Source organism: Sinohyriopsis cumingii, chromosome 6 (assembly GCF_028554795.1).
Source record: "Sinohyriopsis cumingii isolate HCF-2022 chromosome 6, ASM2855479v2, whole genome shotgun sequence".
Lineage (NCBI taxonomy): Eukaryota > Metazoa > Mollusca > Bivalvia > Unionida > Unionidae > Sinohyriopsis > Sinohyriopsis cumingii.
In genome coordinates this window covers 159,961,903-159,978,603 of record NC_142966.1, presented here as the reverse complement: position 1 = coordinate 159,978,603, position 16,701 = coordinate 159,961,903, and the positions used below count along the sequence as shown (strand labels likewise).

The following is a 16,701-nucleotide window of genomic DNA, read 5'->3' as shown; positions in this document are numbered from 1 at the left end:
AAGTGGATGAATGAGAATAACAAATATCCCCATAAAAAACAAAACAAAGTCAATCCAAAGTGGACCGACTATGAGTTGTTCATTCCCTCAGGCTATTATTTTAGTGGTCAACATTTGGTCAGCGCCATAGCCTCCAAGTTTAATGGCGTGTTTGGGGAAGCTTTTAAGACTTTCAAGTCCAAAGCTGTCACCCTGGAATACCACAAAACAGCTCGTCGCTTCCTGATGAAATTTCCTGAGGGGGAAAAAATCATGGGTTTCTATTTTAATGATGAATTGTTTGACATGTTGGGTGGTGACATAAAGATGAGGAAGAAAGTAGAACAAACACTAGACCAAAAAACCGTCATTTACGACAACGATACTTTTGTCAAGTATTTTCGTACCCCGGTAGAACTGAACCAAGGACTGAATTTGATCTTTGTGTATTCCGATGTGGTGGAATACAACGTGGTGGGACACACCTCCGTGCCGTTACTGCGTGTCATTCCTTTCAAAGTGGACTCTGCCACAATCGCTGACGAAGAAGGTGGAAACACTTACCACGTCCACCGCGAATTTGTCCATCCTCACTATTTGCCGGTCAGCAAGTCGTATTTGGACACGGTCAACATTACTATAAAAGGAGATTTGGGACAAAATATTCCATTCACCAAAGGAAAAGTCACGGTGAAACTCCATTTTCGAAAACGGTTCTCTCACGATTCGTAAGTAAGTAAGTCATGTATCCAGTGTACCGAGGGGTTGCTCGACAGCGAGGACACGGTTTAGGAGACATGTTAAAATCGGCCTTTCGTTCGGTGGCTCCAGTCTTGAAACCGATGGTGACACGAGGATTGCACGCCTTGAAAGATGCGGCACTGACACAAGGCAAAGAATTTCTCCAAAATGTCATCATCGACAAACAAAACCCTAAAGAAGCCTTCATGAGGGCAGGCAAAAATGTCTTGCTGCAAACGGGCAAAGACATTTTAGGCCGACGAGACACACCTATAAATGCCCTGCACGCTACCGAGTCAAGCATTCAGCAAGGACAAGGCAGAAAGAGACGACGAAGAAGAAAACACCCTTTCACCAGACTTCAAGCGAGAAAGGCCAAGAAAAGAAGAACCGTTCGAGACTTAGACGTTTTCGATTATTGAAACACAAAAAAAAATGATGCACCGAGAGTCTTGTGCTTGTTCCAAGACGGAACTGGATCTGTTTGCCATGCCCCCCACCATGATGACGATGCAAGAATCCCAATGGGTGGAATTTAATCCCATCTCCTCTTTAACCGATTCTGCTCCCATCGAGTTCGAAATCAAAGGACAACCCGAAGATTACATCGATCTAAATAGCAGTTACCTGTACTTGAAAGTCAAAGTAACCGAAGCGAACAACGATGACCTAGACAATACTGATGCAGTAGCTCCCGTCAACAATTTCATGCATTCCTTGTTCAGCGAAGTGGACTTGTACTTGAATAACAAACTGGTCAGCAGCAGCATGGATACTTACCCTTATCGAGCGTACCTGGAAAATCTCTTGACGTATGGAATAAACGCCAAGAATACTCATCTAGATGCTTGCGTGGTATGGAAACCTGACCCAGTAAATAAGTTCAACGCTATTGTACTTGCTGCGGATGCTGCACATTCAAAGGGATTTGTAGACCGACGAGCGAAAATTGCTGGAAGTCGTAGTTTAGAACTGATGGATCGCTTGCATTTGGACATGTGGTTGCAAGAAAAGTATTTGCTGAACGGGGTGGATATCCGCTTGAGACTGAATCGCAGTAGTGCTGTTTTCCATTTGATGGCTGCTACTGATGCCACTTACAAAACCAAAATCCTAGAAGCCAGACTCTACGTGCGTCGTGTGGAAGTGTTACCTAAAGTAGGTAACGACATCAGTCAAACATTGAGCAGAACAACCGCCAAGTATCCGATCCGACGTGTGGAAGTGAAAACGTTCACCATTGCCTCTGGACTCCGATCCATGATCCAAGATCATCTGTTCCAAGGACAGTTACCCAAACGTTTGATTGTTGGTATCGTCAAGAATTCAGCCTTCAACGGAGCCTACCACGAAAATCCTTTCCTCTTTAATCATTACAATGTGTCCAAGATCGAAGTCAGTCACGACGGCAAGACCTTGTGTACCCGGCCTTTAGAACCTAAGTTTGGTGACGGGAATTATTTGAGGTCGTACTTGTCCCTGTACGAAGCTACCGGACAGTTAGGAACCAACACCAGTCACGGCATTACGTACGAAGATTATGCAGGAGGCTACGCTTTGTGGGCTTTCGATTTCACTCCAGACCAAGGCAGCGACGAGGGACATTTCCACCCTATAAAATCAGGCCAGATTCGTGTGGAACTTCAGTTTACTACAAATCTAACAGAGACGGTGAACGTCCTCCTGTATGCAGAATTCGATAATACCATAGAAATCAACAGTTTGAGAGAAGTCATTCTAGACTATTAGAAGCCATGGAAGACTGTTATCCCTCTTTGCCTAGTGGAGAAACTTTAAAGATGAAATGTGAGGAAACTGTAGAAGAAGAAGAATCCCAAGACAAAGACGAAGAAGATATCATGATGAAGTCAAGATGGCCAGAACAAGAAGCCCATTTAGTCTCCTGTTTTGCCAAACACTTGGTCGACAAAATGACGGAATTGATCAAGAAAAATTGCTATGGATGTCAAAACGATCATCCCAGTCAAATTCAACACGATAAATGCCTGATGTTGAGTCAAGAAGAAAAATTGGACGAGTATTTGGACGAAGCTTGGAGCCTCATCTCGAACAAAGACGTGTTGCACCAGTGGTATAAAGACTTGCGTGAACATTCTTGTCCACCATTAACCACTCAAGAGATCCATCGTATCGAAGCTCTCCTGAATCAGAGTGAGGAAACAGAACGAATAACCGTTTATTCGTCAGACATTTTCAAGCAAAAAGTCAGGATCGAATTGACGACTTATTATTACCTGTGAAGAAGAAAACAAACACAAATCAATGGATACCTGGGAACTTTATTACCTTTTGAACCACAGTTCGTATACGTCTTCTTGGAATCCCGTCGTCTGTGCTAAAGATGAACTCCCTCATCGCAAACCTAAAGACCATCAAGCTTACGTGATCAACACGGACGATAGTCATCTCCCAGGAACCCACTGGGTAGCCGTCTACTTTCCTCAAGAAGGATGCGTGGAATATTTCGATTCGTACGGATTGCCCCCTTTGGAAGACGATATCATCGACTTTATGAGAAGAAATGCTCAAACCACCCGATTCAATAACGTGAAATTACAAGGCACAGATTCCTTGGTGTGTGGACAGTACTGTGTGTATTTTCTGCATCATCGCAGCCTGGGCTATTCCTTAGAACATTTAGTGACTCATTTCGATCCTCGTTCTTCTGCTAGAAACGATGTGAAAGTAGATCGATGGTTTTGTGACCATTATGCTTATCTTTTGTCTCAAGCTAGGAAACGTAGTGTCCATCAATGGCCTAATGACTTCCAACAGTGGAAATCACAATTTCATTCACAACGTTGTCAGCCCTGTTTAAAGTAGTTAGTAATTGAAGAAAAAAATGTTTGTCATTGGAAAAAAATTGTTTGATGTTATAGTGTTGGATTATTGTTAAAAATGTTGTTGTTGTTTAGTGTTAAGTGATTTTTGAATAAAAAATGTTGTGTTTAGAAAAAAATGCCTTTGTCTTTTGTTTAGCTATAAGAATGTTGGATTGATGCTCTTTCATTTCTTACTATCCCTCTCATGAACGTTGCGGCTCGAAAACCGTGTGGGGGATGTTTTCCTTCACGTCCGCGCTTTAACTTTAAGAACCGGGTTGTTCCCAGTCTAGCCATCCATTGTCGACTCATCCTCCTAAGAAGATGTGCTCCAAACTAGCTAAGCTCAACGAAGCCTACGTGAATTTGCATAGGGTCAGACACAGTCTGATACCGAAGCCAGAAGAAATAGAGAATGTGAGAATGTTAAAAATCACTGAAGACCTGATAGAAGAGCTCTTCAGAGAAGAAATGAACAGGGAGAAAGAAGAATGGACAGAGAAGTACAGACTTCAGAGACAGCAGCAACAGCAGCAACAACAGCAGCAACAGCAGCAACCTGAAGCTGACAGAGGCTTTGTCGATTGTCGTATCGACACCAAAGAGTTCTTCTTCTCTTTCCGAAGAAGCAGACCTATCGCCAGAAAGTCTATCCTCAGAGGACATCGCATTCTTAGAAACTAAAAAAAGAATGCCATAGCAAACAAAAAAACAGCCCTTTTCAGGGCTACCCAATACTCTAGAAAAGAAATAACGATCGATTTGCCAGTGTGTGTAGGTAGAGTAGTGTGAAAATAAACACTAACTCTTTCTTAAAAAATGAGAGGGTATGTGTTTGTGTGATTGTGTTTGTAAGTGATAAAGTAGGTTGGTGTGGATAGTAGATTAAAATGATGTTTGTTTGTTTTTTTTTTTTGGCTGTTAGAGGTATATATTTTAGGTTAGATTGGATTGCTTTGCGTATGAGGATAGTCAATTGAAGTGATTAATAAAAATTTTACAATAGTGATGGGTAGCATAAAAAGTGAGTGAGTGTTTCTTTTAGGTCCGCGCGTTGTTGTTGTCTCTAGGTCATGATCTAGGTAAGATGAATTTTATGTTTTTAGGGGGATGTTTTCCTTCACGTTCGCGCTTTCAGTATAAATTGAAACTCGTTCGGCAGTCCAGCTACCCTTGTTGATTGATCAACACGGCCAGAAGAATGAATAGCAGAATAGTGAAACTGTTAGAACTCCAGATGCACCTGGAATATGCCAGGCGGATAGTAAACGAACTATCAGCGGAGGCTATCGTAGAAGAAGCAAGAATACAGAAGGAAGAAGAGGAGAGAAGACAGAGGGAAGAGGAGGAAAAGAAAAGAGAAGAGATGATGTCGTTTAATATTCCTGAAACAGAGGATTGGGGTGCTGAAGCGAATCATCCTCCCTCTGCGCTCCCCAGAAGAAAGGTGAAAGAAGACTGGGGAAGAAGATGCGTGTGTGGCGCCAGGCCAGGACGGTGCAACCATTAGATAGGTGCATCAGGAGTTCAAAAAAACAGCCCTTTTCAGGGCTACCCAATACTCTAGAAAAGAAATAACGATCCATTCGCCAATGTGTGTAGGTAGAGTAGTGTGAAAATAAAGACTAACTCTTTATTAATAGTGGAAGTGTATGTGTTTGTGTGTTTGTAAGAGCTCAGGTATGTTTGTGTGAATAGTAGATTATGGGTTTCTTAGCAAATGTGGAGAGTATAGTTAGGGTTATATTATATGAAATGAGAAAGTAGGGGGATGTTTTCCTTCACGTCCGCGCGATGTTCGGTCATCATCTAGGTAGCATCCATTTTATGTTTTAGGGGGATGTTTTCCTTCACGTACGCGCTTTTCGTATAAGAACCCACAGTATTCGTCGTTCAAACCATTCTGCAAAGAATAAAAAGAAGATGGCGTCAAACCAAATGGACAAATTACAAACCTTGCAAGACGTTTTAGACAACTTAGGAATAATGGAACAGATGCTAATAAGACTCGTTGAAGACCATTATTCCTATAGTCCCCATCGTGTAAAGATGGAAATTAACAATTTAAGGAAAGCAAAGGACAAGATTAGTGGTGTCATGAAAGAGATCAAGGAGGAGAAGGAGGATGAAGAGGAAAAGATAAGAATAAGAACATGGAACGAAAAAATTGAAAAAGAAGAGGAAAATGAGAAGAGGAAGAAAGAAGAAGAGGAGGAAGAGAAGGAGAAAAAAAAGAAGAGAAAGAGTGTTGGAGATAAAATAAGAAGTTGGTGGAGGAAAAGAAGAAATTAGAAGAAGAAGAAAACCCAAAGGCCCTTTTCAGGGCCAGCCATATTTCTCGAAAAGAGATAGTCTTTTGAATTGCCTACCCCTTTTTTAAATTTAAATTTAAATTTAAATTTAAAAAAAACTTTTTTAAAAAAAATCCCATGTTAAATTCCCCTTGTACGTATAGTATCCCACGATTTATTCCCATGTTAAATTCCCCTTGTACGTATAGTATCCCACGATTTATTCCCATGTTAATTCCCCTTGTACGTAAAGTGTCCCACGATTTTTCTCCATGTTAAATTTCCATTGTACGTAAAGTGTCCCAAGGGTGTTTTTAATGCTAATTCCCATTGTACGTAAAGTGTCCCCATTCACTACTTTCATGGTACCAAAAACAATAATATTTTAACCAGTCGCGAAGCCACGAGTTAAAATGCATAGTTTTGGTACCACGAGATGAAATGTGTCCGGTATTAACGTAGGTAAAGAAAGTTTTCCTTTTATTATATACCAAACTTACTCCCGAGTCGAATTTTACAAGATAAAACTCACTCTTCGGTACAAAACGCTATCCCCACCCTTCAACGTAAATTCATCTCACTAATATCGCCTGATCATATAAATATACGTGACTTAAAAATGATGTACGATTGTGCTGACCTAAAATGTCATAGTAAATTACATTTTTGTCATTTTGTATACTATTTCTGAAAATAATGCAAGTCCCATTTAGCAATGCATCACAGCCGTTTTTCGTTGTTGTCAAGTAAGGGGACATAACTTCAGAGACACGTGAATGGCGTATGGTCAAATTACTTTGTTCAAGATTAATTTCCATGTCAGAATTGTAAGGCAGTTTCTGTTTATTTGTTCTAACTCACAAAGTACTCGGTTTACTTGTTGCAGGTACAACACAATCAAGAGTCGTATGGCATGATGGGAAATCTTATATTTTCATATGTGAAATATAACGATATATTGTTCACATGTGAAATTTATAGGAATGAGAAGAAAAAAAGTCTCTATATTTCACTATTAAGTATTTAGTAAAACCTGATATTTTATTCGTGTAATCATAATGTTATGTAACCCTTGTTCCTTACTATCTCATTAATCTGTTTGCAACGTTTGGAGAAAGTCTATGCAGGTTTTAGTGCACATTTGATTCAATACAGATACGATGACAGATGTGTTATGCATGAACATGAGAATGAAGTCAGGCGAGTTGTGCTTATTATCCTTGATTTTATGCTCAGTCTTTCTCTAGCACATAAACTGTGTCAAAGGGTCCCATTTCCCGTGTAGAACCCTAGACTTACTACAAATCAAATGGTCTTAGCAACGTTACAAATGAATTGTTCAGAAAACAATGGTGAAGATTTTATTTTAGAAACCTTAAAACAATAGTATTAATAGGAACATGTCCGAGGTCAAACTTAGGTGAAATATTTTACGTGTGAATTATTATAAGGTAAACTGTTATGCCTACGTGGGTCGAAATCTTCAACATCTTCATGCGTACTTGCAGTGCATGCAAAAATACGATCCTGAATCTACAGTATTCACAGCACATTGACAAATATCGGTTTACAAAGCACAACTATTTCAGTTAGTATTCTAGTACAACATATTCTCATTACCAACACGCTCATGACATGTAGAGGCATTCAAATTAACACAGTTGTGCCAGATTGTTTTATGGATTTGTTTAAACATCTAAACCTTTCACTGAGTAATTACATGGTGGTGGGGTTCGTATCTTTCTCGTATGTGGTCTGAATCTCTCCAGTCATATAATCAGTTCATTCTATAAGCTAATACAATTATCTGGTATATTTTGGCGATTACTATAAGTTCTTTCATGAACATTTGATAGTACACTTTCAAGACCAGTAATTCGAGTTTTAACTAACTCTCCTATCTTCTGATTGCAAACGGTTATGTCCTGTTAATATTAATAGTCAATGTGCATTTCACTCATTCAGTCGTGTTTGTATTCTTATTTTTCTATCTGTCTTCTCCTCACTGTGTTGTTTATGCAGAAAACATTTCATTACACTTTACATGATATAAACTTGTATATTTCGATACTACAAGGGGATATTTATAATGGTTTTTTACAGACAAAATATTCGACGCAGCCATTTTCGACGCTGAGCATGTAAGGGTATGGCCTGTATAGCTATGTATCCTTAAGTAGGAATTACAATATACAGCGCCTAATTTTATATTCAAGACGTAGCTATGCGGATAAAAAAGAATAATACCTACCATATTGGCAGCCAAGTCCCATCCAACCAGGATCACATTCAATGTTTTCTGGGCATTTTCCAGTTTTCTTATTACACCAGTATCCCCCACAGTGACAAAGATATTCACAGGATGGACCGAAGTGGTAATGATTATGGGGTGGCTTATATGGACAGTACTGGGCTGCAAAACATTGCATCAATTAAACATTACTTACAAAACACCTGGAAAAACTAGAAGACTTAAAGAATGTGTGATCTATTTACAAATATATAGCAAAGATATAATTTTGGCTGCAACATCATTAATAGATAATCAAGGTAACAAAATAATGATAAGATGCTATGTCTGCTTCTTGATTATTTAACAGCGTGGTAATAGCTGCTGTTCTAATTGCCTATCTCGTCACTTTACCATTAATTAGTTGTTTTCATCCAACCAAGCAACCAAAGTTTACAAAATATGTCTAGCTTAGGTATGTAACCAGGTAACCAAAACGATTCTGATCATCGTGATAAGTTTTAAAATGTCGTAAGGCTTGAATACGTCTGCACATAGTCTCCTGCTTCTTACTTCTGGTGCACACATTCGTTCTGCATTGATGAAATGGCTAGTTTTTAAGCGTATATGGTATGTTATTACCCTTAAATATCCCAGTTTCCTACTCTAACTTATATACACACACATTGTGAGAGAGAGAGAGAGAGTTTGAATTATATTTAAGGTTGATTTTCATTTACAAAGCAGGTGGAATCTAACAGTAATCGTTTTATCCGTCTGTCAGTTAGAACATTCGAAAATTTGTGGATTTATCCGTCACCACTTTGATTTATGTAAGATACGTTCATCTGGGATTACAGGATTTCAACCAAATGTGTTCTACTTATTTATATTCATGAAATCTATAATGGATATGATTTACAGCGCTCCACGTCATCATTTTGAGGCGTTTGACCCCCTGATTATCAATAGTCTTAAACTTCGATTTTCGCAACATAACCGTTAACTGGTTTTCAATTATAAATATTTTATTTTACACGTATATATTAACAAGACATTACTTTTAACAGTCTAAATATTTATTTAGAGAAGCACATTTTCTCTCACCTTGGCATTTGCATTTCAAATAAAGAGATCATTTGATTTCCATCTGAGTGCTGCATCTAAATACTGATAAGACACCGGATGATATTTAATTTCCAAGGTTCCACTTAACCTTTTAGAGGCCATATGGCATCTTGTTCTCCCCCTCACCAGTTCTTTTCGACAGGATAACATTACCAACAATTGTGGGTTTTTTTACAAACTGCTGAAAAAGATTGTTTATAACAATTTCCCAGCTGATCCAAATTTCCAGGACATTATCTATAGGAGTTATGACCCATGATTGCCGTTTCTTGCAAACTTTAGTTTACCAATCATAGCTTTACCAAGGGATGTCAGATTTAAAAGAGGAAGTTGTTGGTATGAGTTTTATATTACACGGACCGTTAATTAGTTATATCTATAGATTCTTGAGTCATCATCTTAAGGATTATGTTTCTAGTTGCCAGTCTCCTACACTTGGGTTTTCGCAGCTTCAGTTTCATTAGGATGGTACTTTTTTAAAAATTAGTATGCAATTATATACTGATAGAACATTGATAGGTTCTCGATACGTATCTAAACTTTGTTGGAGATTAAACGCCACCTCAGGGCTTTTCTAGATACTAAGGGACAAATATTGTGTTATCCTACCAAAATTATGACGTTAAAAATATCGTTCCTCACGCGTTTTTCAAACTAAGGAAATATTTTAAATCTATGATGATAGCAATAATCGAGTATAGATGAGTCCAACATCGCTGACGTCAGTAGTTAAAATGGGAAATCATCCGTCCTATTTACTAAACCTCGCAATTATTATCTTTAGCTAAAAGAATATTAATATAAACTCACAAAGATAAAAGGAAAGTCGAAGCAGTTCTTAACGTAATTCAGTTCCTGCGATTGCAAATACCTTGGAAGGTGAGTAAAATCGAGAGATAATGTGTCTGATTATTTTAGCATTTAAAATTAACTGGATGAAAATTCGTTTGATTCTTTTTCGAAGGTCCAAGTAACACATAGCTGATGTTCTATGACATATATCGTGATTTTATCCAATTTTTTTTACCGTGTTTCATCAATTGTAACCTTATCTAATTTTTGTTTAAGCGAAAACTAATAGAAATCACACAAAGAATGCACTTACCTAGTGAGAGGTACAGGGTGAAGAAACTGAATACTAGTATCCTCGTCATTTCTAATTATTTCTCTCTTTGATGAAGATTTGCTTTATTTTCTTGTTCGCAACATCTCAAGGACTACGTCCGTATTCACCGGATCTTTCTCTTCATCTAACATGAAACAAGAATATATTGTAAGGATGTATGTATATGTAGGCATTGTCATACAACTGATTTTACTGCATCTTAAACTCGACCTTTCCACTTCGTGGCTGCTCTAAGTTAGAGAGTCATAAATGATACAAGCTTTTCTATTTGGCATCGTTGATCAATACAGCACTGACCTTCCGTCGTATCATGGTCCATGTCAGCATTTCAAAAACGTATTGAATAATCTTTGATACAAAGTGTTTAATTAATATTTGCAAATTCACATAACTCAACGAATCGTATACACACTAATACAAAACACTGCAATATCAAATACTTATATATATATATACAAGACCAGTGTAAATAGGGTTTGATATAATTATTTTATTAACTGACTCAAAGAATTTTATATTCACTCAAAACCCAGATATATACACACACAAATCATATGAATCGTGTAGGTCATGAACTGTATAAGACAACTGTAACGGACTGAAAATAGATAAAACAAAATGAGGATTACTAAACGAGACAATGATCTTATTTGATAGGAGACATAGTCTATCAAGAAGTCGTTACCTTTGGGGTGGGGGGAAAAAACGTACGAATTTGTTGACTAGAAATTTATGGAGTTCGTGAATTTAAGAAACTGAATTAACTGAAACGAGACGAAAGTTCCTGCCTATGGATCTGGGCCCCCATCACAATTCCCATATTTACGTCTTTGGAACACTCAAATCTACGTCCGCTACTGAAGACGATAAAATGGGTCTTCCATATTTACGTTCTATTTAAGAAATATAAAGGTTCCTCTCTGGGGTTTTTTAATAGGTAAAATTGTCTTGCCAAATCAGATAATATTAGCAGGGAAGGAGGAATAGTCTATGAATAAATGATTTTCCAACCATCATGATACGATCAAAGCTACTATTACAGAACGCTGCATAACATTATACCACTTAGTTTGATTGATTAGAGTACTCTTACCATGCCTAATCTAAGTAAACAAATTATTTAGTATAAGCGGAAAATTGATGCAGAAGTGTATAACGTAACAGTTCTGCATCACTTCTGGGTTTTTTTTACATCAGATTATATCAATTTCAAATTAAAATGGTTACTAAGCCTTTGAAAAACAAAATATTTTATAAATCACTCATTCATGTATTCTTAAGAAAATGTCAGCAGTAATGACCGAAACTAGCAAGAATAGAAGATATTAAAATTAAAGAAATAATAGACCAGCCAAACAAAGGCAATTAATAAAGCAGCACTGATTGGAGTGTCGAAAACACCAGATATTCGTGAATGGTAATGTAAGGATACTTTTCAACCATTACTAACAGATTCACATTTGATTTAGAATAAAGGCAGTGGTGTAGGGCACCAGTTAGCTGACAAGGAACGTAAGCTGACATCACCTACAGTGCGTGGCACCCAAACCTGTATGAAAAACTGTGATGCACCTGTCATATCGAACTAGTTGAAGTGATAAAGCACATCGCAGATGATTTTTAGGTGTTATTACAGATACAAAACCATCTAACACTTTTCAATAAACGTTAATGGAACTGCTATACATAGATTGTCTTTATCTATTGGTATAGAAATACTATATGAAATATGCACCAGACAGAACGGAAAGTGTTATCCCTGGATTATATGGGAGAATGCTTGATAATAGTAGGCAGAGTTAATATTTAATACAAATACTATTATCATACAGGTTACAGATTTTTTTAATTTGTAATCGAACACAGAATCGAACACAGGTCCGGTGGTAAATGTCATTCATCGCGTTACCTGCATACACCAGTCCATATTCCATCACAGTTAAGCATAAATCACCAAAACATGATACAACTGAGTCGGTGTTATCTGTACTCGTGTGTGGCAGACACACTCGCATGACGACCTAGTAATTAATTATCATGTATCTACACAGTCATTCCGGATTCCTATGATAAAAATCAAGGTATATAGGAGTAATGATAGAAAATTATAAATATACACGAGGCAGAACGGAATGCGCTATCCCTCAATTATATAGGAGAATGCTTGATAATAGTAGGTAGATTTAATATTTAATACAAATAATACTATCGATCATGTTAGAGATTTTTAATTCGTACTCATCAGATAATACATATTGCTACGACTATGTGGTCTTACTCAAAGTGGCCGAAAACCAACACGTTATAGCAACATTCAACAAAACATTTATTGCACAAAACACAAAAGTTGAAATTTTAAAAAAGACATTATAGTATTGGAATTAATTCCCAAATAGTCCTAAAAGTTATATCACAAATACAAAAGTAGAAAGCTTCTGATTGAATTCCAATGGTGTTCCGAATTAATTCCGAATTTTAATTTGCTTATGTACCAATATCATAGAATAGTGCTGATGTGCTAACAGTCTTGATGAATCATAAAGATATAATCAAAAATGTCTCTAAATGAATTTACAATAATCCCAAAATGGTCATTTAGAGGTAAAGTCAAAACCCCTTTTATAATTGCAATAAATAATTTAAATAAATAAATTGTTTCAAACTAAAACAGATCACTGCTGAAAGATTAATTCCACTAGTAAGATATTAAAGTAGCAATGAGTAATTCTGAGATCAGCAACCCTAATATAAACTCCTCAGTCAACATAAGAGGACCAGAATGAGGGTCGTCTTAAATTTCCATCAAACTGTAAATATAATTCGTTTCAAGAATTTTCTAAGCTCAGAATCTCAAAACCAAGCAAACATGTCGACCTACAATAATAACAAGCTTGATATATACTCCACAATCAATTATAAAATGGTTAGTTTTCTTATTTGAAGTTTTACTAGCTGTTTTGATGGCGTACATATTCCTAGATGAGGAACTGCATCTGTTAGAACAATTTTGTCTCTCTAAAATCTTTGTATGTTGTCGTCTAATTGTTTTTCAGTTCTGATATTTGATTATCTCATTCATTGCTACTTTGATCCCTTGAATAATCTGACAATCGATGACTTAGTTTATTTTAAATGATTATCCTGGAAAGTCATGCCTGCCTGAGTATCAACACAATAATTATATGTTACTAGTGAATTTTGCAATAACAACTAAATTATAATACTGTTGTCATTCAAATTTAAATAAATGTGTACTTTTTTATCACCTTCGGGACTTTGTCTTTCTCCTCTACCTTTGTGGTTATGTTTTTATAGACTAAACAACTAAGACCTCTCATTGACATCTCCCTGTCATCATTTTTTAAATATTAAGAAACATACAATACAGACATCTCATAAAGATAGAAAGCTTATCTGTTCAGATATATGATGCTGATATTTAACCTGCAAAGTGTACCCTTCTTTAATTGCTTGTCAGCACGGTATGCAACACATTTTCCGTGTCTTTTATTTGAGCTAGAGAAGAAGAAAAAAATCTTTCCCAAATGATTCACCACCGCCTCCACAACTACTCGCTCCAGACAGAAACGCTGTTCACTTTTAATCTTGAATTATTGTTCCTTTCCATTTATTTATTCATTGCTCTAATTGCTAATGACCTTGCACGTGTATAGAATTTGTATATTGCTTTCTCTAATATTTTGTATCATTCGTTAGAAACCTTCCTATGAAATTGTATTTATTATAATATCATATGTATATTTGACTAATACATCAAAGAAAGCTTTATTTTATAACTCTTTCATTTTTCTTTTAAGTGGATGTGTCATGTACATTTAATTCACATTTGTGCTTGACCTTTGTTCGCGTTTGAGAGTAGGGTTTTGGCTGAGGATGTGTCATATTATATATATATTTACTAAAAGTTTAGTTCACGTTGGTTTTTTCCGAAAGGACATTCTATTGAGTTTCAAAATATCACTTTCTTACATAGGGAAATAAAATGTTGTTGAACTTGACTCAAACTTGTTGGTTTTGATTCTTTCCGTTACTTATTTTAAGACCATATCGTTATAGCACCATCCCTTGAATAACGATCAGTATTGACCAATATTGCAATTCGTACAAATGGACATTAAAAACTTGTATCTTAGAGCGTTTCTCGTTTTGCATTTTGTAGGAGTCGGGTTTAAACTGCTTTGACACATTTGTGGTGTGACCAGACAATTCCAATTCTGAAAACGAAATGCAACTTTGTTGGGTCTATTGTTGATCTTTGACTCTCATATTTGTTTGAAGATTCTACGCAATATGGAATAATAACGTTCCCACGTTCGAGAATAATATCTATAAAGCAATCAATATTTTCCAAACCCTTTGACCGGGATGTTCGGTTTGATCTATTGTTGTTCTATGTTTAACAGAATTTTTCAGCACAAGATAGGCTATACATCTGGGCCAGTATATCTCGTAGAGGAAGAACCCTAAACCACCTCGGTAAGAACCGCTGACCCACGGGAAACTACTTCCAAGCTTTCTCACATTCCCGGATTGACCGAGCCCGAGTCTCGGGCAAACGCGAACAGAGGTTAGATTACAATGATCGGTAAAAGGGTAAGCTTTCAATCACTATTATTTCGCGTGATCAAACCACCTGCGTTCTTACAATCGTCACTACACGCAGTGGGGGTACCGAGTGGCCGAGTGGTCTAAAGCGATCACCGTTACGGATCACTGCCATCTCACTTCCGTCTGCGTGGGTTCGAGTCTCAGGCTTGGGTACGTGAGAACGCTTGCCAGTAGCTTCTCGTCGGTCGGTGGTTCTTCCCGGGGTTTTCCAGGGTTCTTCTTCCACCAGTTATACTGGCCACAATGTATAGCCTATCTTTTACTGAGAAATGGCGTTAAACCCTACAACAACAACAAGAACAACAACAACCACATGCAGTGCCAGAAACTGCACTCTTCTTTCGCTTCACATAACGTTTCAACAATATTTCTATAAATGTTTCCACCTTCCCACAAACAATCTGAATCTGAAGATAAAGAAGAGTGAGAACAATATCCGTTTGCTGATGTTGAATATGATGACTATTAAAAGAAATCGTCTACGACATTGTTTACGTTGAACACATTTACAGATTTTGGAAGACGTATTAGTCTCCAAGAAATATTTACATTATCCATTAATCTTATTTTGACGTTATGCATTGCATCATTACTAGTGTGTATGACTTTCTTTACTGACGTGCAATAGTAATGTTTTTTTTGAAAAAACGATTTTGGTACATTAGGGTACCTGAATATGCCGAAGATGTATACAAAAATATATCCTGGAATAATGCTATCGATGAGAATATACTCTCATGGTGACTATCCAGCTAACGCTCTGAAGAAAAAAAATAATAACTAAATCGAAGAGTGGCGCTTTATGTCTTCTGTAAATTCGATGTTCATATTTCTATATTTTGCTCACATTTAGTCTCAACGAACAGCATAGAACCAGTTCTACCTTGGAATAGCGTGCTAACAGATGTGGGTTGATGCTGTTCTCAGGTGGGTACGTACTATTGGGCAATGACGGAATTGACCAGTATTTTGGGATAGATCCGTTTAAGTATCAGTAAAGCAAAGGGCAAAATGAGTGGTTTATTGAACTTTCATGGTCTCGTGTGTGTGTGTGTGTGTGTGTGTGTGTGTGTGTGTGTGCCTTTCTGTCTTTCTACATGGATGTACGTATGTATCTTTATTATATCTAAAGTAACTATATTTACCTCATCACTCATCCAGGAACATGATATTCAATGAGTATTGTGTGAGCCTTTGTGACATCTAAGTAGAGTACATCCATACAGCTATACAGTACGCATGTCTAAATGACGGCATCGCAAGACCAATGTACTATTAGATTTTTCTTTGAGTATATGTGTTTTGATATAAATTTTTTATTAACTGACTCGAATAATTTTATGTTCGCTCCAAACCCAGATATATGCAAACACAAATATGAATCTTGTGGGTCACGGATTGTATAAGACAATTGTAACGGACTGAAAATAGATAAAACAAAATGATTCCTAAATAAGAAAATGCTTTTATGTCATAGGAGACATAGTCATTCAAGGAGTCCCACACCGACCATCGTTACCTTTTTGGCGTAGGGAAGAAAAACCGTACGATCTTGTTGACTAAAAAGTTAACCTTATAGTCAGTTTAACAAAATGAATTCACGCAAATGAGAGGCAACTTCCTGCCCTTGAATCTGGACCCCCATTACAATTCCCATATGTACATTTTCGCCTCACTCGAACGTACGTCCGGTAATTCAGACGATACACTGGGCCCTTCCGATTTATATGACAC

The 16,701-nt window shown here is 37.1% G+C and overlaps 1 protein-coding gene across 6 annotated transcripts in view; it reads right to left on the bottom strand.

Moving 5' to 3' along the window:
* LOC149798395 (uncharacterized) overlaps window positions 1–10,496 on the bottom strand; it is a 129,767-nt gene extending 119,271 nt beyond the window's left edge. For 2 of the 6 annotated variants that reach the window (XM_089963583.1, XM_089963584.1), the window contains exons 1-2: window positions 10,318–10,483; window positions 8,106–8,267 (exon numbers count right to left, since the gene is read on the bottom strand). In XM_089963583.1, the coding sequence (XP_089819709.1) occupies window positions 8,106–8,267; window positions 10,318–10,366 (211 nt within the window). In that variant the 5' untranslated portion in view covers window positions 10,367–10,483. Of the gene's footprint in view, window positions 1–8,105; window positions 8,268–10,317 lie in introns of all 6 variants that reach the window. The other 4 variants (XR_016422011.1, XR_016422010.1, XR_016422012.1 and 1 more) reach the window with 4 other exon arrangements.
* Window positions 10,497–16,701: the final 6,205 nt, after the last annotated feature.